The sequence below is a fragment of the Salvelinus sp. IW2-2015 genome, linkage group LG20 (assembly GCF_002910315.2).
Source record: "Salvelinus sp. IW2-2015 linkage group LG20, ASM291031v2, whole genome shotgun sequence".
Classification (NCBI taxonomy): domain Eukaryota; kingdom Metazoa; phylum Chordata; class Actinopteri; order Salmoniformes; family Salmonidae; genus Salvelinus; species Salvelinus sp. IW2-2015.
This window is the reverse complement of record NC_036860.1, coordinates 61,590,541-61,615,156: the sequence shown is the minus strand read 5'-3', so window position 1 is coordinate 61,615,156 and position 24,616 is coordinate 61,590,541. Positions and strand designations below refer to the sequence as shown.

Here is a 24,616-nt window from a genome sequence, read left to right as displayed (position 1 = left end):
CTCAGCTCCGTGTCCTGCTGATGAGGCTCGAGCCTGGGTCATTATTTACCCAGTGAGCTAAGTGTCCTGTGGAGAGAGGAGAGTGGAGCAGGCTGGTCTGATTGGACATCAGTCACTAGGGGGTTCAACCATGCATCCTCCTTTCTTCCCACCGCTGTCTGTCTGACTGACTGATGATCAGAGAGAGGCTGTGGTATCGGACAGAGGAGAGGAAGAGGGGAAAAGAGAGAGGAAGAGTGGAAAAGAGAGAGAGGAGAGAAGAAAGAGAGAGGAAGACAGACAGAGGGAGCGGCACTCAGAAAAAGAGAGACCTGGGCCCTGACAGTAAATCTCAATAAGACAAAAATAACAGTGTTACAAAAAAGGTCCAGTTGCCAGGACCACGAATACAAATTCCATCTAGACACTTTTGTCCTAGTGCACACAAAAAACTATACATACCCTGGCCTATACATCAGCATCACAGGTTATTTCCTGTCAAAAGATAACATAAAATTCGGGGGTCTCCGCTCACCAACCAAGAGTTCACAAAATGGGACAAACACCAAATTGAGACTCTGCATGCAGAATTCTGCAAAAATATCCTCCGTTTATAACGTAAATCACCAAATAATGCATGCAGAGCAGAATTAGGCTGATACCCGCTAATTATAAAAATCCAGAAAAGAGACATTAATTTCTACAACCACCTAAAAGGAAATGATTTCCAAACCTTTCATAACATAGCTATCATCTACAGAGAGATAAACCTGGAGAAGAGTCCCCTAAGCAAGCTGGTTCTGGGGCTCTGTTCACAAACACAAACAGATCCAACAGAGCCCCACGACAGCAATGCAATTAGACCCAACCAAATCATGAGAAACAAAAAGAGAATAATTTAACACATTGGATAGAATTAACAAAAAAACAGAGCAAACTAGAATGCGATTTCAGAGTACACAGTGGCAGAATACCTGACCACTGTGACTGACCCAAAATTAAGGAGAGAGCGACTGCAATATGAAAAGAGGAGAGGCAGAGGGAGGAAAAGAGAGATAGAAGGAGTGGTAGGGAGGGAGGGGGGAAGGGAGAGGGAGAGGTAGATACAATGAGACAGATGTAGTTTTCTCAAGAGCCTGTGGATGTCAATCTCTCTGTGATCTGCTATGTAGAGTGAGCACCCAGCACCACACCCCTTGTCACATATCTGTTGCTCTCCGACTCTCTTCCACTTCCTATTCCTGCCTCGTCCGTCCAGGTGGCCTCATTCTGACAGGCAGCAGCGGGAAGACATGAGGCCAACCAAACACACTAACGACACACACACACACACACACACCACACCCACCCACACCACACCACACCACACCACACACACACACACACACACACACACACACACACACACACACACACACACACAGCCAGGCAGGCAGACATGGGGCCAAACGGAGGGATGAATGTCCCTGTCCCTTTCCCCGCCCATTTTGTCACAGCTCCATGGAGCTCCTGCCTCAGCCTGCCCACCCCGAAGTGTCCGTTAATAACTCCCCGTTCCAAGCCACTCACCACCTAACCGCATTTATACCGACAATCATCTCAGCCCTGGCCCGGCCGCTTATAAAGAACATGTGAACAGAATCCAAAATGTACTGGGAAAGAAGAGGGAGCGAAGGATCAGATTGTCTTCAGGGTATGGATGGAGGAGGAAGAGTGGAAGAAGAGGAGGAGAAGGAGAGGTGTGAGGAGATCTAGGGGTCACACTTGAGCAGGCTGAATGAGTCTCTGTGTTACTAATGTGTGTGATCAGGAGATCAATGATACGGCTCGAGAGTGGAGAGTGGAGAGGGGAGAGGAGGAGGAGGAGGAGGAGGAGGAGGGAGGGAGGGTCCACCTCTAACAGTAGGAGGGAGATGTTGGCACAGTATATGAAGCTTACCAAAGCCAGAGTTTACACTGCAGACACACTGCTTATAGTCCAGAGATTACAGTATGGGTTGCACGATACATACAGTAATACCATCACCCTTTATCCACATTCATAGATATTTTCACCATATTGTAGACTCAGTTGGCAGTTGGTACACGGTTCACTCTCGATAAACATATTGTATGTACTCAGCAAAGCACAGGGAGTTGCTCCATACCTGTGGTCTCCTAGACTGCATGTGTTTGGTTTTTAAACATGATTCTCTCTGTATGATATTGTAGTTAATGAGTAATAGGAGATACATAACCCAGTCCACAACCTAGTTGAACATTATCTCACATGGAATGTTAATTAAGAAATAGGAACGTAGAAAAAGCATTACTGACTAGATGAGGAGGAGTGAAAGTATGTTATGTACGTTTTTGAAAGGTGTATTGGTTTAATTTGAGTATATTTTATTGTAGTCTCGTGGGACCAGACAAGTCTGTCGCTGAACATTAAGTCTGGCATGTAAGATGACTTGTATTGTAGTTCCTTATTATTATTATTATTATTATTATTATTATTATTATATGTAGCATATTTATCTCAGTGTTGCCACTTCAGAGTGAATCCATTGTCTTGTATCTGTCCAGACTGCATACAGTACTCTAAAACACTCTAGCTATAATCTCACTACCTATATTACCTCTGTTGTTGACCAGGTAGATCATCATGTTAGATTTACTGTTTATTAGACTGGGGGATTCATGACAGTTAAACAACTCTCCATCACTGCTGTAATACTGTCATCAGGGGGGAAGTACAACACAATAAATATCAACTTTCCATGTATTTGGGGTGTTCTCTTGTTGCACTGCATTCCCCCAACAGTCACTTGAGTAAATTTCCGCATTACCATGCTGTAGTTCTAACACCCAAAGTCCGCTAGCCGCTTCAAGATGGGTTTATAAACCCTTAGCTTCAGAGCTCGTATTATAAACTCTTAGCTTCAGATGTTTTATAAACTCTTAGCTTCAGATGTTTATAAACTCTTAGCTTTATGAATGTTTATAAACTCTTAGCTTCTTGAGATGTTTATAAACTCTTAGCTTGAGAAAACAGATAAAGAATACTAGAATGTACTAAGTAGTCTGTGCAATATAATGTTACACTACCGGTATGATTACTTGTAAGTGTGTATACTAGCTCATGTTACCCACGTACAGTTGAAGTCGGAAGTTTACATACCACTGAGGTTGGAGTCATTAAAAACTCATTTTTCAACACCTCCACAAATTCTTGTTAACAAACTATAGTTTTGCAAGTTGGTTAGGACATCTTACGTTGTGCATGACACAAGTCATTTTTTCCAACAATTGTTTGACAGACAGAGATTATTCAATTATAATTCACTGTATCACAATTCCAGTGGGTCAGAAGTTTACATACACTAAGTTGACTGTGCTGCTTTAAACACCTTGGAAAATTCCAGAAAATGACTGTCACGGCTTCAGGAGCGTTCTAGTAGGCTAATTGACATTATTTGAGTCAATTGGGAGAGTGTACCTGTGAGTGCATTTCAAGGCCTTCCTCAAACTCAGTGCCTCTTTGCCGTGACATCATGGGAAAATCAAAAGATATCAGCCAACGACCTCAGAAAAATTATTGTAGACCTCGACAAGTCTGGTTCATCTTTGGGAGCAATTTCAAAACACTTGAAGGTACCTAGTTCATCTGTACAAAACAATAGTATGCAAGTATAAACAACCATGGACCACGCAGCCGGCATCAACCGCTCAGGAGAGGAGACACGTTCTGTCTCCTAGAAATGAACGTATTTTTTCGTGCGAAAGTGCAAATCAATCCCAGAACAACAGCAAAGGACCTTGTGAAGATGCTGGATGAACAGGTACAAAAGTATCTATATCCACAGTAAAACAAGTCCTATATCGACATAACCTGAAAGGCCGCTCAGCAAGGAAGAAGCCACTGCTCCAAAACCGCTATAAAAAGCCAGACTACGGTTTGCAACTGCACATGGGGACAAAGATTGTACTTTTTGGAGAAATGTCCTCTGGTCTGATGAAACAAAATAGAACTGTTTGGCCATAATGACCATCGTTATGTTTGGAGGAAAACGGGGAGGCTTGCAAAGCTGAAGAACACCATCCCAACCGTGAAGCACGGGGGTGGCAGCATCATGTTGTGGGGGTGCTTTGCTGCAGGAGAGACTGGTGCACTTAACAAAATAGATGGCATCATAAGATAGGAAAATGATGTGGATATATTGAAGCAACATCTCAAGACATCAGTCAGGAAGTTAAAGCTTTGTCGCAAATGGGTCTTCCAAATGGACAATGACCCCAAGCATACTTCCAAAGTTGTAGCAAAATGGCTTAAGGACAACAAAGTCAAGGTTTTGGAGTGGCCATCACAAAGCCCTGACGTCAATCCTATAAAACATTTGTGGGCAGAACTGAAAATGTGTGTGCGAGCAAGGAGGCCTACAAACCTGACTCAGTTACACCAGCTCTGTCAGGAGGAGTGGGCCAAAATTCACCCAACTTATTGTGGGAAGCTTGTGGAAGGCTATCCGAAATGTTTGACCCAAGTTAAACAATTTAAAGGCAATGCTACCAAATATTAATTGAGTGTATGTAAACTTCTGACCCACTGGGAATGTGATGAAATAAATCAAATCTGAAATAATCATTCTCTCTGACATTTCACATTCTTAAAATAAAGTGGTGATCCTAACTGACCTAAGACAGGGAATTTTTACTAGGATTAAATGTCAGGAATTGTGAAAAACTGAGTTTAAATGTATTTGGCTAATGTGTATGTAAACATTCGACTTCAACTGTATACAGTAAGATGTATACTTGATAATGTTACACTATGGTATGTATACTTGTAGGTGTATACTTGCTCATGTTATACCTTGTATACAGTAATTGCAGATGTATACTCGACAATGTCACACTATGTATACTTGTAGATACACACTAGATAAGATTTCCTTCTATGTGTTTGTATATGGGCTTGAAAGCCTTTCCTGATGCTTCACCAACAAGATAACCTCTCTGTATTTCAGGGGCCAGGTTCCCTCCAAGGCTGAACTCAATTATTTAGGAATCGCCAAAACACTGGATATGTACGGAGTCGATCTTCACCCTGTGTTTGTAAGTAGTCACATGCGCCAAATACAACAGGTGTAGGTAGACCTTACAGTGAAATGCTTACTTACGAGCCCCTAACCAACAATGCAGTTTTAAAAAATACAGATAAGAATAAGAAATAAAAGTAACAAAAAATGTAAATGACAATAGCGAGACTATATACAGGGGGGTACCGGTACAGAGTCAATGAGATGCTTGTTAGAGCTGTATTCTGTGGTTTATCACGAACACATTGCCTTGATAATGTTCTTTCTTATTGTCCTAGTTTCTTTGTATATGGAGAGATTACTATTTTCCTATTTTCTTATCCTTTGACACATACGTTAATATCTTTACTGTGTGTTATTTCTGGTTGGGACATAGTATGTAAATTGTGCTTGGAAAAAGACCTATTATTGTGGTGTGTTTCAGGGCGAGAATCAATCTGAATACTTCCTGGGGTTAACACCTATTGGAGTTGTTGTTTACAAGAACAAAACACAAGTTGGGAAGTATTTCTGGTAGGTATTGTTTTTGGATGATTTGTATACATTGTAGGAGTAAATAAGGAATATGATAGTTTGACCTATAACTTCCACTTCGGACTCTATTTTAACAAACTGTCACGTTCGTTTGAATGATTGGACCAAGACGCAGCGTGCGTAGAATTCCACATGTTTAATAAATATGAAACTCACCAAACAAAACAGAAGAAACGAACCGTGACGTTCTGGGCTGCTCACAGGCAGCTACACAAAAACAAGATCCCACAAACAACAGGTGGGAAAAGGCTGCCTAAATATGATCCCCAATCAGAGACAACGATAGACATCTGCCTCTGATTGGGAACCATACCAGGCCAACATAGAAAACAAAAAACTAGAATGCCCACCCTAATCACACCCTGACCTAACCAAATAGAGAAATAAAAAGGCCCTCTGAGGTCAGTGCGTGACACAAACCTAACGCAGGAGCGTTAGTGCTATAGGTTCAGGGGTGTGTCAGAAATATTTGTGCTATTTTCACTATCACAATTATCAACGGACTTGATGGCGTTGGTGCGAAAGGGCTGGGTTTTGATGAATTAATAAGTTGTGGGTGTGTCGAGGCTTGGCCAATCAGAATGTGCTCCATGGCTAAATAAGTGGTTGCTTTAAGTTGTGTATTTACAGTCTTGTATGTATTTCCTTGCAATCAACTCAATTTCCAATGTTTGTCCTTTATAGTTTGTTAAATGGCTTACAGAAACAAAATAACACAATGTAGACTATCTTTGCTAAATACGTTACCTTGAACCCATTTGCAGTCCACATTGTTCTAAATAATTGCATGGCTTCAATAGCATTCACACTGATATAGGGGCTAGGTCTTATTATGGCTAAGCATCGACATGCCAAACATTGTCAATAAACAAGATTCAATAAATGATTGATAAGGCCTAAAAAGAAAGCAAATAATTTGATTCAAATTCTAAATGAAACGACAACTTGTTTTAAATAGGCTATGTCTAAATACACATACAGGCACCATAATTTCTCCCCGTGGGCATATAATATTAAAACAACGCAGACTATAGAGGATTTTACTCACATCCCAATTTTTCACAGTAGCTGGACAAAGATCCAATATAAAGAGAAAGGGAGAACGTCCACTCACCGTTATACTGCTCCCAAATATGAATATATGTGGAACCATCTTACAGATCAGATCACATTCACCCATCTCCAGCATCTGCATTGCAAGCGCGCCACGGACTGTCCACCATTAAACCAGGAAAGGTAAATCATTCTAATAACTTTGGTTGTAATAAAATGTAACGAAAAACAACCAATCAGGTTTTTTTAAAACAACAATAACAATAAATATATGTGAAATGTAATGATATCATGAAATCGCCAGGATATAAAAGAAAGGCATTGCTGTTGAACCAGCCCAGCCTTTGTTATAGTAGGCCTAAAGGATTGCTTGAGTTTTGAACAAATGAAACTGAAAACAAGCCATTTTTACAGGTTACAGATCACTTCAAAATACGAGGTTCACCGGTGCTGGCTGGGATGGCCCTGGTATTCAGAGGTTCTCATCTCTCGTTTCAGGATGCGCATGGACATGTAGCCTACATCATGGAGGGGTTTTTACGCACGTCCAAAACGGGACCTGCATGGCTAAAATAATGTGGGCCTGCCTACAATGCATAGATAAAAAGGGAATGTCACTGTTTTAATCCTCTCAAACATGATATTTTAATACATCTTTGGTGATTAAGATTTATTTACAAGTGGTCTCAGGAGCCAGTCTTAACTACTTCGCGATTGCATTGAGCAGAAAAAAAAACTTAATTGAGAGGAGTGGAGGCTATGCTTGGTTTTTAATTAATTAGGGATGTTTATGTTTCTAAATACAAAGTATACAGGCACCAAAGCACATTAGGCTACTCTTGTTCCATGCACATATGGGTATTGTGCGTCACAGCTCGAAAGGCTGTGTTTCCACTGTCTAAATTCATGGCATAACCAACCTGCATTACCACTAAAAATAGCTTTTGGTTGGTCTTAAATATCTCTAACATCGCTGCCTGAAATTAGCAGTTTGGATCATCTTTTTAAGGACACACCTCAAATATTTCCACCCAAATCAAAGTAAATCAAGTTTTATTTGTCACATGCGCCGAATACAACAGGTGTAGACCTTACAGTGAAATGCTTACTTACGAGCCCTTAACCAACAAGTTACTATGCCTTAATTAGGGATAGGCGTCCCTTGTGTCACGATCGCAGATTTTAGAGAAACAACAAATGTCGGTGCATATAAGTGTCTTATATCGTCTGAAAGCGTAAATTCTTGTTAATTAATATAACTGCAGTGTCCAATTTACAGTAGCTATTACTGTGAAAAAATGCCATGCTATTGTTTGAGGAGAGCTCCTAACAACAAAACACTTTTTTCACCGCGATAGGTTTGATAAATTCACCTCTGAAGGTGACATGTGTACTTACATTCTCAAATCTTGCTCTGATTTATCATCCAAAGGGTCCCAGAGATAACAAGAAGTGTCATTTTGTTAGATAAAATCATTTTTCATATCTTAAAAAGGTCCATATAGCATGCACGATCGATTTTGTATTTCCACTCGTTCAATTTGCAAAGAAAGGAATCTGTGAAAATGTAACTCTAAACGTTGTTTCAACCAGTCAAATCACGTTAATATTTATTCCTCAGAGATCCTAGAACATAACCATACTTCACTATATCATTAGGGGTGTAGTATATCCTATAGGACACCAAATTTGGTCAGAGAGCGATGCCTTCATGGCACGCCGATGACGCGGGCGGTCTTCACTTGATCGACTGTAACTTTGTCAAATAAGCACCAATCGGGGTCAAACAAAGCTAGATAGATAGCTAATGAGCGTATCTGTCGCAAAATGTAGCTGCTAACCTTGTGCGACAGCAAGCCTTTTCCTTTTGGGCAAAAATGATAAGAATATGGAGAGTTATGAAGTTATGAAAACTGGTTGTTTTGCAAATGTTGAACTTACAATATGGCAAACAATACTGGAAAAGCTAAATCAAAGTCCAAGTATACAGATTTGACATTATTCTTGCAGAAAAATTTTATGTGAATGTAAATGTCTCCTTCACGATTTGTCCAAATGTACCTGGGTGACTTCACACTAAATGTCATGTAGTTTGCTCATACTTCAAGTTATCCGTCTGAAACTTTGCACATACACTGCTGCCATCTTGTGGACACCATCGGAATTACAACCACAGTGATGGCTAGATGTGGGACCTTTCTGTTGCATTTCAAAGATAGTGGTAGGGGGGAAAAAGTAGTTTTTTTCTTTGTATTTTCTTCTAACAGATCTATTGTGTTATATTCTCCTACATTCAATTCACATTTACACAGACTTCAAAGTGTTTCCTTTCAAATGGTACCAAGAATATGCATATCCTTGCTTAAGAGCCTGAGCTACAGACAGTTAAATTTGGGTATGTCATTTTAGGCGAAAATTGGAAAAAAGGGGACTATCCCTAATTAACTTTTACTTGGTACTCATCCCAGATCCGGGAGCACCCTCATCAGTAAAAAAGCTGACTAGCATAGCCTAGCATAGCGCCACAAGTAAATACTAGCATCTAAATATCATGAAATCACAAGTCCAAGACACCAGATGAAAGATACACATCTTGTGAATCCAGCCATCATTTCTGATTTTTAAAATGTTTTACAGGGAAGACACAATATGTATTTCTATTAGCTAACCATGATAGCAAAAGACCCAACTTCTTTTTTTCCACCATTTTTTTACTGCATAGGTAGCTATCACAAATTCGACCAAATAAAGATATAAATAGTCACTAACCAAGAAACAACTTCATCAGATGACAGTCTGATAACATATTTATTGTATAGCATATGTTTTGTTCGAAAAATGTGCATATTTCAGGTATAAATCATAGTTTTACATTGCAGCCACCATCACAAAATCTCACCAAAGCAGCTAGAATAACTACAGACCAACGTGAATTACCTAAATACTCATCATAAAACATTTATGAAAAATACACAGTGTACAGCAAATGAAAGACAAACATCTTGTGAATCCAGCCAATATTTCAGATTTTTTAAGTGTTTTACAGCGAAAACACAATATAGCATTATATTAGCTTACTACAATAGCCTACCACACAGCCCCATTCATTCAACATAACGTTAGCGATAGCGAATAAACCAGCAAAAGATATTAATTTTTTCACTAACCTTCTCAAACTCCATCAGATGACAGTCCTATAACATCATATTACACAATACATATATGGTTTGTTCGAAAATGTGCTTATTTAGCGGCACAAATCGTGGTTATACAATGAGAATAGTAGCCAAACTGCAAACAAAATGTCGGGAGAAATCTTGGGAGAGGCACCTAATCTAATCAATAACTAATCATAAACTTGACAAAGAAATACAGGTTGGACAGCAAATGAAAGATACATTAGTTCTTAATGCAACCGCTGTGTTAGATTTTTAAAATTAACGTTACTACGACATACAGCGTGCGTTAAAGCGAGACCGCACCGAAATTAATGGCGGAATTAATAGTTTAACTTTTTCGACAGAAATTACGAATTAACATCATAAATAGTTCTTACTATTTGATGAGCTTCCATCAGAATCTTGTACAAGTTGTCATTTGTCCAGAATAATCGTTGCTCGGTTGCAGAAGGTCGTCTTCAACTGTGGAATTAGCAGCAAACGTTAGCCATGTGGTGCAGACGTGTCCAACTCAGCATAACGCAGAACAAAGAAAATCCCAAAAATCGCAATATACTGATATAAACTGATATAACTCGGTTTAAAATAACTACATTATGATGTTTTTAACACGTATATCGAATAAAATCAGAGCCGGATATATCTAGCGCCTATAACAACAGCTTTTCAGGACGCAATCCTGAGGTCTGTCTCGCGTCATGACGAACGTAGAAAAGACTGCACACCCGGTTCCAAGAGCTCTTGTTCGGCCTCAGATCTACCTAGACACCCCATTCCAATTCTCACTGNGCGTATGCAGTGCATGTAGACCCATAGATTACATGCAAATTAATAAACTGACCCTGGAACAGAGCCCCCGATTTCAGATTTCTCACTTCCTGACAGGAAGTTTGCTGCAAAATGAGTTCTGTTTTACTCACAGATATAATTCAAACGGTTTTAGAAACTAGAGAGTGTTTTCTATCCAATAGTAATAATAATATGCATATTGTACGAGCAAGAATTGAGTACGAGGCAGTTTAATTTGGGAACAAATTTTTACAAAGTCGAAATGGTGCCCCCCATTTGAGAAAATAGGGGAGAAAAATAAGAATATATTTACTAAATAAACTGAAGTTTAAAAAAAGTTACAAAATAAAATAACAATAACAAGGCTATATACATGGAGTACCGGTGTGGGGGTACAGGTTAGTCGAGGTAATTGAGGTAATATGTACATGTAGGTAGAGGTAAAGTGACTATGCATAGATTATAAACAGTGAGTAGCAGCAGCATAGAAAGCAGGGTCAATGCTAATAGTCTGGGTAGCCATGTGATTAACTGTTCAGCAGTCTTATGGCTTGGGGGTATAAGCTGTTAAGAAGCCTTTTGGACCTAGATTTGGCGCTCCGGTACCGCTTGCAGTGCAGGAGCGGAGAGAACAGTCTATGACTAGGGTGGCTGGAGTCTTTGACAATTTTTAGGGCCTTCCTCTGACACGGCCTGGTATAGAGATCCTGGATGGCAGCAAGCTTGGCCACAGTGATGTACTGGGCCATACGCACTACCCTTTGTAGCGCCCATCTGAGCACAAACAAGCTGATATAAGACAGGTAAGTTGCCGAACTTGGCGTTACGTCTGGAAAAATGCCTGTGCGCCAGTTTTTACATGACGAAATTGCAAACTAACACCAGCCAAAAATAGAGCCCTTCATATTAGTTAGATAACTTGCTGCAGTATTTATGAGAAAATCAACTGTGACTGATAAGCTATCATACCTGTTAATAAACATCTCATTATCTTTTTCTTTTTTTTATCATTTTAGGCCAAGGATAACAAAAGTGCATTTTAAGGAAACACAGTTTGAGCTTCAAGTCGTTGGAAAAGATGTAAGTTGTCAGTTATTATGTTTCAGTATTATCTGCATAAGGAATGTTTTGTGAAGTTATGGACTGAATTTTAAACCTTGGCTTTGTTTGTTTGTGATTATTCTGTTTATTTGAACATGTTTCATAAACTCAATAATTTGAGATCATTCACACTAGCAAACTTGGTATGACTGAATCAGAATCAATTTGTTTGGATATCACAGATGTAGAAAACCTCATTATAATTTCCCCCCATTTCAGACTTCATAACAAGGCATAAAATAAAACTGACTGAATTTTCCAAGGAGTAGTTGCAGTACTCCCATGTGAAACCTTGAAAGGTCAATCGTGTGTTTGATCTTGAAAGATTTTGAGATCCGCCTAATGTTTAATGAGAGAAATTAAAGGAACATGACAGAGCAGGACTATGGGACATGGGTGCAGCCTTGGAAGCTCTCTCCCATTTTCACTGATGTTCACTTCACAGGTGCAAATGGGAAGAGAGACACTTCCCACAAACGTCACTTCCTCAAAATATTTTCAGCTTAATGATGAACCTTTGGGTTTTCTGGGAATTTTCAAACATACGCTTTTGGGGAGGATTTCTTGATCATTTTGGAAGTGATGGAAAAAGTGTCTGGGCCCACACCTTCAGATATCACTGAAGCAGAACAACTTTTCTCCTCTCTCTGTTGAGATCGTGTGACTCATTGAGACCTGTGTGTCTTGATGAATGAAATATTGAATTTGGTTTATTCAGTCGATTCATTTTCACTGGTGTGTGTGTGCGTGTGCATGTGTGTGCGTGCGTGCTCCAGCTAGCGACCTGAGAGTCTCATTAAGCCGAGGCAGTCAAGCAGCCAGAGACCCATTATTGACAATACACTATCCGAGCAGCTCAGAAGACCAGAGCTTAATTGAAATAAAATAGAGAGCCATGGATCAACAGTAGCTACCTCCTCTTTGAGACTAGCTGTAGAGGTTAGAGTGTGAGTCGTCCTCTCTCTAAAGTCTGATATCTATTATCCTAATGACCAAACACAGACATCCCATATGGGTGAAAGATTACACACTACCTGTTCATTTGCTGTACATGTAATGGTACATTTGTCAGGAGGGCGATGCAATGGCCTATCCACCACCACAGAACACCACCTAATTATGTAGCCGGTTGTTTTCACAATGAATGATGAAGCAAATGTCCTTTGTTATGGTATATGTTAGAATTATAAACCGTGTAGTTTGGGTTCTGGATGCTGATTGGCCAGTTGTGTGTCTATCAGACAGTATATTTAAGTAATAAGGCCCGAGGAGGTGTGGGGATTGCGTCCCTTTTCGACACAGTAAAATCGGTCTGTTGGCCTTCTCTGTTAGAGCTACAATATACTGGAATGCAATGCCCACGGACTTGAGAAGCTGCACTGATTATTYTACTTTTACATTTGAATTGAAACATGGCTCAAGTCTATCCAAACCTGTACACATGAGTTGTCTGTGGTTCCTAATATGTAAGACGACAGTTGATGATGGTGGTGTTGTTGTTAGAATGATATATTATTGGATGTAATGTATTTGTATTTTGCATTGTTTTAGTGAGTATGTGTATTGTGACTGTGTAATTGTCCTTAGCTGCCCTGGCACAACGAGTGCAAATGAGCTTTTGGCTAACCCCAGCACATTTACATGGATTTTGCGTTATTGTAATGTTGATGTTGATTAATGTGCATTGCACCCTATAAATAAATAATGAAATAAATCAAATGTATACCTGTGGGGTTTGTGATATATGGCCAATATACCGCGGCTAAGGGCTGTATCAAGGTCCTCCGCGTTGCGACATGCATAAGAACAGCCCTTAGCTGTGGTATATTGGCCATGTATCGCAAACCCCAGAGGTGCCATATCGCTATTATAAACTGGTTACCAACATAATTAGAGCAGTAAAAATGTATGTTCTGTCATACCCGGGGTATACAGTCTGATATACAGTGCCTTCGAAAAGTATTCAGACCCCTTGACTTTTTCCACATTTTGTTAGGTTACAGCCTTATTCTAAAATGGATTTAAAAAATAATAATCATCAATCTACATACAATACCCTATCATGACAAAGCAAAAACAGGTTTTTAYAAAWGTTTGCAAATGTATACCAAAAAAACCTGAAATATCACATTTACATAAGTATTCAGAACCTTTACTCAGTACTTTGTTGAAGCACCTTTGGCAGCAATTACAGCCTTGAGTCTTCTTGGGTATGAAGCTACAAGCTTGGCACACCTGTATTTGGGGAGTTTCTCCCATTCTTCTCTTCAGATCCTCTCAAGCTCTGTCAGGTTGGATGGGGAGCGTTGCTGCACAGCTATTTTCAGGTCTCTCCAGAGATGTTTGATCGGGTTCAAGTCTGGCTGGGCCACTTAAGGACATTCAGAGACTTGTCCGGAAGCCACTCTTGCGTTGTCTTGGCTGTGTGCTTAGGGTTGTTGTCCTGTTGGAAGGGGAACCTTCGCCCCAGTCTAAGGTCCTGAGCGCTCTGGAGCAGGTTTTCATCAAGTATATCGCTGTACTTTTCTCCGATCATCTTTCCCTCGATCCTGACTAGTCTCCCAGTCCCTGCCGCTGAAAAACATCCTCACAGCATGATGCTGCCACCACCATGCTTCACCGTAGGGATGGTGCCAGGTTTCCACCAGACGTGATGCTTGGCATTCAGGCCAAAGAGTTCAATCTTGGTTTCATCAGACCAGAGAATCTTGTTTCTCATGGTCTGAGAGTCTTTAGGTGCCTTTTGGCAAACTCCAAGCGGGCTGTCATGTGCCTTTTACTGAGGAGCGGCTTCTGTTTGGCTACTCTCCTATAAAGGCCTGATTGGTGGAGTGCTGCAGAGATGGTAGTCCTTCTGGAAGGTTCTCCTATCTCCACAGAGGAACTCTGGAGCTCTATCAGAGTGACCATCGGGTTCTTAGTCACCTCCCTGACCAAGGCCCTTCTCCCTCGATTGCTCAGTTTGGCCAGACGGCCAGCTCTAGGAAGTCTTGGTGGTTCCAAACTTCTTCCATTTAAGAATGATGGAGGCCACTGTGTTCTTGAGGACCTTCAATTGGGCAGAAATATTTTGGTACCCTTCCCCGGATCTGTGCCTTGACAATCCTGTCCCGGAGGTCTACGGACAATTCCTTTGACCTCATGGCGTGTGCCTTTCCAAATCATGTGCAACCAATTGAATTTACCACAAGTGGACTCCAGTCAAGTTGTAGAAACATCTCAAGGATGATCCATGGAAACAGGATGCACCTGAGATCAATTTCGAGTCTCATAGCAAAGGGTCTGAATACTTACGTAAATAAAGTATTTATGTTTTTTATTTTTCACTAATTTGTCAAAATTTCAAAAACCTGTTTTCGCTTTGTCATTATGGGTATTGTGTGTAGATTGATGAGGAAAAACAGTTAGTTAATACATTTTAGAATAAGCCTGTAACATAACAAAATGTGGGAAAAGTAAAGGGGTCTGAATACTTTTACGATGGCACTGTACCATGGCGTTCAGCCAATCAGAATTCAGGGCTCAAACCACCAGTTTATAATTATGTATATATTTTATATATTTATGTTGCTAACCGGTTTATAATAGCAGTAAGGCATCTCAGGGGTTTGTGGTATATGGCCAATATACCACGGCTAAGGGCTGTATCCAGGCACTCCGTGTTGCGTTGTGCGTAAGAATACCCCTTAGCTGTGGTATATTGGCCATATGCCACACACCCTCGGCTTTATTGCTTTAATATACAGTGGCAAGAAAAAGTATGTGAACCCTTTGGAATTACCTGGATTTCTGCATAAATTGGTCATCAAATTTGATCTGATCTTCATCTTAGTCACAACAATAGACAAACACAGGGTGCTTAAACTAATAACACACAAATTATTGTATTTTTCTTGTGTATATTGAATACATCATTTAAACATTCACAGTATAGGTTGGGAAAAGTATGTGAACACCTAGGCTAATGACTTCTCCAAATGCTAATTGGAGCCAGATTGTCAGCTAAAGACTTACAGAAATCTCTGGAACATGCTAACATCTCTGTTGACGAGTCTACAATACGTAAAACACTAAACAAAGAATGGTGTTCATGGGAGGACGTCACGGATGAAGCCACAGCTGTCAAAAAAACAACATTGCTGCACATCTGAAGTTTGCAAAAGTGCACCTGGATGTTGTTCCACAGCGCTACTGGCAAAATATTCTGTGGACAGATTAATCTACAGTTGAGTTGTTTGGAAGGAACACACAACACTATGTTGGTGAAAAAAAGGCACAACACACCAACATCAAAACCTCATCCCAACTATAAAGTATGGTGGAGGGAGCATCATGATTTGCGTCTGCTTTGCTATCTCAGGGCCTGGACAGCTTGATATCATCGATGGAAAAATGAATTCACAAGTTTATCAGGACATTTTGGTAGGAGAGTGTTAGGCTATCTGTCCGCCAATTGAAGCTCAACAGAAGTTGCGTGATGCATCAAGACAACGACCCAAAACGCAGAAGTAAATAAACAACGGAATGGCTTCAACAGAAGAAAATATGCCTTCTGGAGTGGCCCAGTCCTAGTCCTGACCTCAACCCGATTGAGATGCTGTGGCATGGCCTCAAGAGAGCAGTTCACACCAGACATCCCAATAATATTGCTGAACTGAAACAGTTTTGTAAAGAGGAATGGTCCAAAATTCCTCCTGACCGTTGTGCAGGTCTGATCCGCAACTACAGAAAACGTTTGGTTGAGGTTATGGCTGCCAAAGTAGGCTCAACCAGTTATTAAAACCAAGGGTTCACATACTTTTTCCACCTGCACTTGGAATGTTCACACGGTGTGTTCAATAAAGACATGAAAACGTATAATTGTTTGTGTGTTATAGTTTAAGCAGACTGTGTTGTCTATTGTTGTGACCAAGATGAAGATCAGATCAGAGTTTATGACCAATTTATGCAGGAATTCAGGTATTTCCAAAGGGTTCACATACTTTTTCTTGCCACTGTATCTTATTGATTTAGCTGCTGAATGTGATTTGCATTATTGTTTGTTTGTGTGTTTGTTTTTGGTATAAGAGATTGTTGTTGTCTATTTACAGTGCACAGAGACGTCGTTCTTCTTCAAGGCAGCCAATAAGACAGCCTGTAAACATCTGTGGAAGTGCTGCATAGAACACCCTTTTCTTCAGGTAAAATGACATACTAGACACACACACACACACCACACACACCACACACACCACCACACACACACACACACACACACACACAACACACACACACACACACACACACACACACACACACGACACACACACACACACACAACAACACACACACACTGTCATAGGCAAATACTATAACAACACTATTATAACTTCTCAGTTAGAATCTCTACCACTTCCACAGGTAAGAACCCAAACCTTCTCACGTTCAGTGAAAAATTATCCTCCCTCCTATCCTAAACACCATCACCCACACTATTCCAACAAAGCCCTTCTCTGTCACCCCCTCCTCTGTCAACCCCCCTAGTAAACCCCCTCTGTCAACCCTCTCCTGTTGTCATCCTTTACTCTGTCATCCCCTCCTCTGTCATCCCCTCCTCTGTCCACCCCCTATTGTAAACCCCCCTATGTAAACCTCCTTTGTCACCCCCCCCCCCCTCTGTCATCCCCCCTCCTCTGTCATCCCCACCTCTGTCAACCCCTCTCTGTCATCCCACCCTCTGTCATCCCCCCTTGTCATCCCCCTCTGTCACCCCCCCTCTGTCACCCCCCCTCTGTCATCCCCCCTCTGTCATCCCCCCTCTGTCATCCCCTCCTCTGTCAACCCCCTATGTAAACCCCCCTCTGTTAACCCTCTCCTGTGTCAATCCTTTACTGACTGTCATCCTTTACTCTGTCATCCCCTCCTCTGTCATCCCCTCCTCTGTCAATCCCCTACTCTGTCAATCCCCTACTCTGTCAATCCCCTACTCTGTCAATCCCCTACTCTGTCATCCCCTCAGGTAGTAACACTATCACATACCTCTTAACATAAATATCACAGAAAAGCTAAATTCCTTACAAGTCAAATCCTCCAGAGTCCCTCAGTCCTTAATCAAAGTGAACAAGCTAAATCAAGACTTATTGTTGGAGCTAATGCCCAGAGAGAGAATCTAGCCGCACATTTTAATTCACATGCAATAAAGATAAAACGCCAGGTAAAAAACCTTGGTGTTATTTTCCATTCTGAACACAATTTCAAATCATACATTAGGAAGGTGACAAAAATAGCTTTTTACCACCTGAGGAACATTGCCATGGTGCTGCTGTTTCTCTCTCAGGCTGATACACAGAGACTCATCCATGCTTTTATTACAAGCAGTCTAACTACTGTAATGCTCTCCTGTTTGGTCTACCCAAGAAAGACATTGGTCAACTGCAAAACATACAGAATGCTGCAGCACGAGTACTGACCAAGACCAGACGGAGAGCACACATTACACCTGTTTTAAGGTCTCTGCACTGGCTGCCTGTGAGTTTTAGAATACATTTCATCTATTTGTTTTTAAATCAATCCACGATTGTGCTCCCCAATACATGTCAGACATGCTTTTAAGTTATGTACCCAGTAGGTCCCTCAGGTCCCCTGGCACGGGCCTTTTAACTATCCCAAAGCCTAGGACCAAGAGGCATGGAGAGACAGCCTTTAGTTACTATGCCCCATGTCTCTGGAATAGCCTTCCAGAAGGCCTGAGGAAGGCAGAAACATTGGACATTTTTAAAAGGGATCTTAAAACACACATGTTTAGCTTTGCTTTTCCTTAGGGTGCTTTTATAATCGTTCGGTTTTTATTGTTATTCTTGTTTTTCACCCTCTTATGTTTGTTGTGTAGTAAATATTTCAGTTTTTATTTTCATTGTTTTTATTAGTTTGTTTTCCTGTAAAGCACATTGTGTTGCATTTCATGTCTGAAATGTGCTGTAGAAAAAAAGCTTGAATTGATTTGATTTGTGCGTACATCCGTGTGTTGGCCTAATGAGAGCAGTCTAAAGAGCCTGGGCGGCAGCGTAATGCGTGTGACGCAGGATTTACACTGTTTAATCAGCATGTGAGCCCTTTAGTGTGGACAGTCCCTGTACCACAGACAGACCTGGAGCTGGCAGGCAGGCAGAAAGGAGGGGCATGACAGGTTATACCTACCCCAGGCTTATAGGCCTCTGGGAGGGAGAGGGGTGGAAGGGTGGGGTGTGGCGGTGGTTTGGGTGAGAGAATGGGAGAGACTTATGCTGTGACGAGACTATCGAATGGAGGTGGGTGAAGAGGGCATAATCCATTGGATGAAATAGGCAGGTATATGCTGCAGCTTTAATCTAATCAAATGTTATTGGTCACATTCACATATTTATCAGATGTTATTGCGGGTGTAGCGAAATGCTTGTGTTCCTAGCTCCAACAGCGCAGTAATATCTAACAATTCACAACAATACACACAAATCTAAGAGTAAATAATGGAATTAAGAAATATTAGGTGAGTGGATCTACTATACAAGTCCTTATAGACAACGGGAGAAAGAACGAGAAGAGGCAGTTTTAGCCTCGTAGTGTGTACTAACTACATCCATTTACCAACACTACCTTTTCCCCATCTATCTTTCCATCCGGGTGTTTTTCAACAGTGATTTGAGTTATCTGCAGTGTCTGAGCCCTGTGGGATAGGCCCTAGCAGTAGTGGTGTTGGTTTTGAGAGAGGCATTAGCTCAAATCTGTAGTGGTGTTAGTGGTGTTGGTTGTGTTAATAAAACATGGCTGGGTGAGAGACTGCTAGAGGCTTTAATAATGAGCAACAGCCAGAGCTTCTACTTCACTTCTCTACAGTAATGGACTAATGTACCGCTAGTACCATCAGTACACACACTCAGTACACACACTCACACTCTCTCTCTTTCTCTTTTTCTCTCGCTCCCGAGTGGCGCAGCGGTCTAAGGCACTGCATCTCAGTGCAAGAGGCATCACTACAGTCCCTGGTTTGAATCCAGGCTGTATCACATCCGGCCGTGTTTGGGAGTCCCATAGGGCGGCGCACAATTGGCCCAGTGTCGTCCGGGGTAGGCCGTCATTGTAAATAACAATTTAACTGACTTGCCTAGTAAAATAAAGGTTAAATAAAATTACAAATAATAATTATCTGTCTCTTGCTCTATCATTCACACTCTCACACTTACATTTGCTCTCTCTGTCTCTCTCTCTCAGTTAAATTCAAAGTGAAATAAATAATAACTCTCTCTCTCAATCTATTGTTCACACACACCGACACACACGCCAGTCTCGCACTCTCTCAGACTCAGAGCTTTGAATTTGAATGAAGCTCCTAGTGGTGTTCCAGCAGTAATTCTGTCAATAAAGCAGAGATCAGAACAATAGACCTGCTGCTCTGTAGCCAGGAGAGGAAGTGAAATAAGGGAGCAATTCAGTTCTCTTCTCTCCCTATAAAATAATAAAAACTACAAAGTGGATTCAGCATTCAAACACGCATCGTGTTTTACCTTTGTGAAAGATGCAATATTTTCATTTCAGCCTAAGTGTTTAATCCTCCTTAACATAGGTTAGTCACTTTGGAAATTCATGAAGAGAAAAATAATGCATTTACTACTTGTGCAATAATGTACTGTAGAAACTTCCCCACAATATTCTAGGAGACTTTATTGGAAGTACAGTATTTTCACATTCTTCATCTAGGCCTTTTCTCCATGGTTGTTGCTATTTCTTAGAATGCCAGAAAATGATGGCAACACACTGACAAGAAAACTATCCACATTTGGTTCCCTGGGATCTAAGCATCGGTACAGGTGAGTAAACCTCCATTCTATATCCGCTTCAAAGCTAGCATCCTTAATTGAAACAATAACAAAACAATCATCCCGCCTCTACTTTGGTAAAAAGCTGAGGGATGGGCCTGGAGAAATTTAACCAGTCTCAAATTCATATAGAGAGCCGTGGATGCAAAGAATAACCATCCATGATATACATTTTAAGGCTATACAGCGTTTGTTTACATTTACATTGTTTACAAACATTGGAGTAAAATACTTTAAGGTACTGATGGGGTACAAGAGTTAAACTAAGCTCATGAGGCATTTATAAGTTATATTCTTAAAGAATCAATGTGTATATATAATTAATTTATAACTCCAAAAATGTAGCAACTAAGGATTCTTGCTTTAAATGTCGTTATGTGTATGAAACAATATTGTAGAAACTGTGTTGAATATTTACAATATAATGCATTTCTATCGTGTGTTAAATGGAAGTCCCCATACATAATACATAGAAATAGTATAGCATTAGTCTCTGCCTATTATCTTATCCCCTTCTCTGTCATCCCCTCAGGTAGAAACTTAACACTATCACATGTCCTGAGATAAAGAAGGTCAATCCATGAGGAAGTCTCCCAGCATGTATTCATGCTGAAATCCACAACCTTGTGAATAATGCAGTCTGTTTTACAAAGGAGCTAAAAGGGGGTTCAGTGTTAGACAAACACACCGTGTGCGTGTGCGTGTGTGTGTGTGTGTGTGTGTGTGTGTGCGTGTGTGCGCGTGTGTGTGTGTGAGTGTGCGTGTGCGTGTGTGAGAGCGAGTGTACGTGCGTGCAGCACCACAGAGAAGAGGAAGACCTGAATAATTCAGGGTTCACACAACATCCGTCTCTCCTTTGTCGTAATTTATACATTAGTGACCTCTGCTATTTGTAGGGTCACTGCAGTCACAACTGTGGCTGTGTTTTCCATGTTCATGTTGCTCTTCAACACCTCGTTGATGCATCAGACTAGCTTCCCGCTGATGCACAGCAATGTATGTGTACTGTATTTCATATGTATGTCATTGTCAATGCATGTCACTATCACTGTGTATCACTGTCATTGTGTGCGTGACAAAAGGTTTTGACATATGAAAGGTCAAGATCAGATCATCTCTGTATCTCATAAGAAACTGACAGACCAGAAACATCTGCCCCCTGAAACCCTTCTAGTGGAATTTTACTGTCTCTTTCTGCTTATAGTATCTCACACTTATAATACATGTTTGACCTGTTGCATACTTAGAAATGTACCTGTTCTAGACAGACAGGACACCCTGAAAAGATAGATGATTAAACAGTGTGTGTGCATGAATGTGTCTCTCTTTCCCTACAGTGGAAAGACTGCTATGCAGATGGGCAGGGATCCGTCTGTCAGTCTGCCTCGACCAGACCTGCAGGTGGTCAGGACCCGCAGCAAGACCTACCCCAAGAGACCATCACAGATCACAGGTCAGATGGACATACAGCATACTTAAAGCCTACCTAAGACCTACATAACATCCACAGACACACTACACAACACCTGACAAACACAATGTCACTAAGGGTAACGTATCAATGGTAACTAATGCATATCCAAAAACATATTCTCACCTTTCACCTCTACCGTTTCCCAGTAGAACCTCTCAGGTTGCTATTGACAACACTGTCAGGTGTAAAGCACCTTAGTTGAGTCTCAGTAAGTTTAGTATTCACTTCCTCCTCCTGTTCCCCCATCAGGAACAACACAGGGCTTCAATTAGCTAATCATATTATATTCACTTCGACAGTTCACACTGACAGACATACAGTACACTCTTTTTTTTTAAAGGGTCCCGAAAGGGTTCATCGGCTGTTCCCATAGGAGAACCCTTTTTGGTTCCAGTTAGAACCCTTTTTGGTTTCAGGTAACCCTTTTGGATTCCATGTAGAACCCTCTGTGGAAAGGGTTCTACATGGAACCCAAAAGGGTTTTACCTGAAACCAAAACGGTTCTACCTAGGGTGACCACATTTAAAATACTAAAATGTGGGACAAAGGGATGATTTTGCAGGACATTCGCGGGACAGTGTAGCCTGCAAATGTGGCCTCCTGCTGTACAGAACAAGCTAATTGAAGCGCGCCTATAGGCTACTCTTTTGCCTCGCTCTAAATTTGTTGATGCAGAAACAAGACCAAATGTGCTGTTTTATGAAAATCTGAGAATATTTGACCAAGGAAACATTTCTGGTTTGTCTCAGGGAATGTAAACCAGTTAGGAAGGGAGACTTTTAAAACCAGATTGAGTGAACCCACTGGGCACAGATGCCTGTTCAACGTCTAGTTTTTACATTTGGTGAGTTTTAAACTAAATTCAACGTGAAATCAACAAAAAAGTTCACCATGTCATTGGATTTAGGTTAAAAGTTGGGTGAAAAAAATATGAAATGCCCTGATGACTTTTTTCAAATCCAATCAGTTTCCACGTTATACAACATCTTCACATAGATTTCTTGGGTTGAAATAATGTGGAAACAATGTTGATTCAATCGGTTTTTGCCCGGTGGGAAGTAGCAGCACACATGTTTAATGAGCATGGAGAGCCTCACAAGTTTGATGAAATCACCTTCTATCTTTCAGTCTAATATGGCTATTTACTTACTTTTGTAGCTCTTAGTCAGAAGCAACTGTCCTCTCCATGTTTAGCTGGATTGGTTCATGATATGACATTGGCCTACGTCTCGTCTTGCGCTACGCAGAATATCAGATCTTAACAATGATTGGAGAAGTGTTTGACATCACCAGCATTACATCCTTATGAGAAATATCTGGTCAAAAGTACAAAATGCCTGACTGAAATAGGAGATAAACCTTCCTTTGAAAATAATGTGATGTTTGAAATTGTTGATAAAATGCAGGGCATGATTGTTCAATTGCGGGATGTGGGACACAGGGACAAAATGCGGGACTGTCCCGCACAATCCGGGACAGTTCTACCTGGAGCCAAGAATGTTTTTTCAAAGGTTTCTCCTATGGTCAGCTGAAGAACCCTTTTAGGTTCTAAATGCCACCATTATACTTAACATTTCCTCACCTAGTTACTGGCAGAGACTGTTCTACCATTGAAACTGTCAACTGATTATTTGAAGATGGTGCCGAAGAACATGGCTGACGTTTTACAATCTCCCAACCAATTGTGCTATTTTGTTATTTTTTTTGTGTTTTGTGTAACATATTTTTGAACTTATTTTGTCCATAATGTTGCTGCTAACATCTCTTATGACCAAAAATAACTTCTGGACATCAGAAAAGCGATTACTCACCGCGGACTGGAAGAAACTTTTTCCTTTAACGAGTACGGCAAGTCCGACGAGAAGGATATCCAGCTTTCACTGGAACAGGCCCAGATCCACGCCTTTCGTGTGAGAAAAAGACACCGGAAAAGGGGCCGCAGATCGGACATCCTTCTGAAAATCCAGAGGCGAGCGAGTAAACTCCCACTGCCTCCCATTCTTTTCGCTAACCTGCAATCATTGGACAATAAAATGGATGACGTACGATTAAGATTATCCTACCAACGGGACATTAAAAACTGTTTCACCGAGACGTGGCTGAACGAAGATACGGACAGCATAGAGCTGGTGGGATTTTCCATGCACCGAAGAACAGAGACGCTACCTCTGGTAAGAACAGGGGTGGGGTGTGTGTCTATTTGTCAATAACAGCTGGTGCGCGATGTCTAATTTTAAAGAAGTCTCGAGGTATTGCTCGCCTGAGATAGAGGACCTTATAATAAAATGTAGACCGCACTATCTACCAAGAGAGTTCTCATCTTTATTATTCATAGCCGTTTATTTACCACCACAAAACAAAGCTGGTACTAAGACCGCTCTCAACCAACTCTATAAGGCCATAAGCAAAGAAGAAAACGCTCACCCAGAAGCGGCGCTCCTAGTGGCCGGGGACTTTAATGCAGGCAAACTTAAATCCTTTTTACCCAATTTTTACCAGCATGTCACATGTGCAACCAGGGGGGAGAAAATCCTAGATCACCTTTACTCCACACACAGAGATGCATACAAAGCTCTCCCCTGCCCTCCATTTGGCAAA

General features: G+C 41.0%; 1 protein-coding gene across 1 annotated transcript in view; it reads left to right on the top strand.

Annotated features, from left to right (window-relative positions):
• epb41l4a (erythrocyte membrane protein band 4.1 like 4A) overlaps window positions 1-24,616 on the top strand; it is a 106,932-nt gene that overhangs the window by 62,676 nt on the left and 19,640 nt on the right. The window contains exons 8-13 of the mRNA XM_024013445.2: window positions 4,986-5,073; window positions 5,482-5,570; window positions 11,629-11,692; window positions 16,804-16,883; window positions 20,446-20,535; window positions 21,882-21,997. Of these exons, the coding sequence (XP_023869213.1) occupies window positions 4,986-5,073; window positions 5,482-5,570; window positions 11,629-11,692; window positions 16,804-16,883; window positions 20,446-20,535; window positions 21,882-21,997 (527 nt within the window). The remainder of the gene's footprint in view (window positions 1-4,985; window positions 5,074-5,481; window positions 5,571-11,628; window positions 11,693-16,803; window positions 16,884-20,445; window positions 20,536-21,881; window positions 21,998-24,616) is intronic.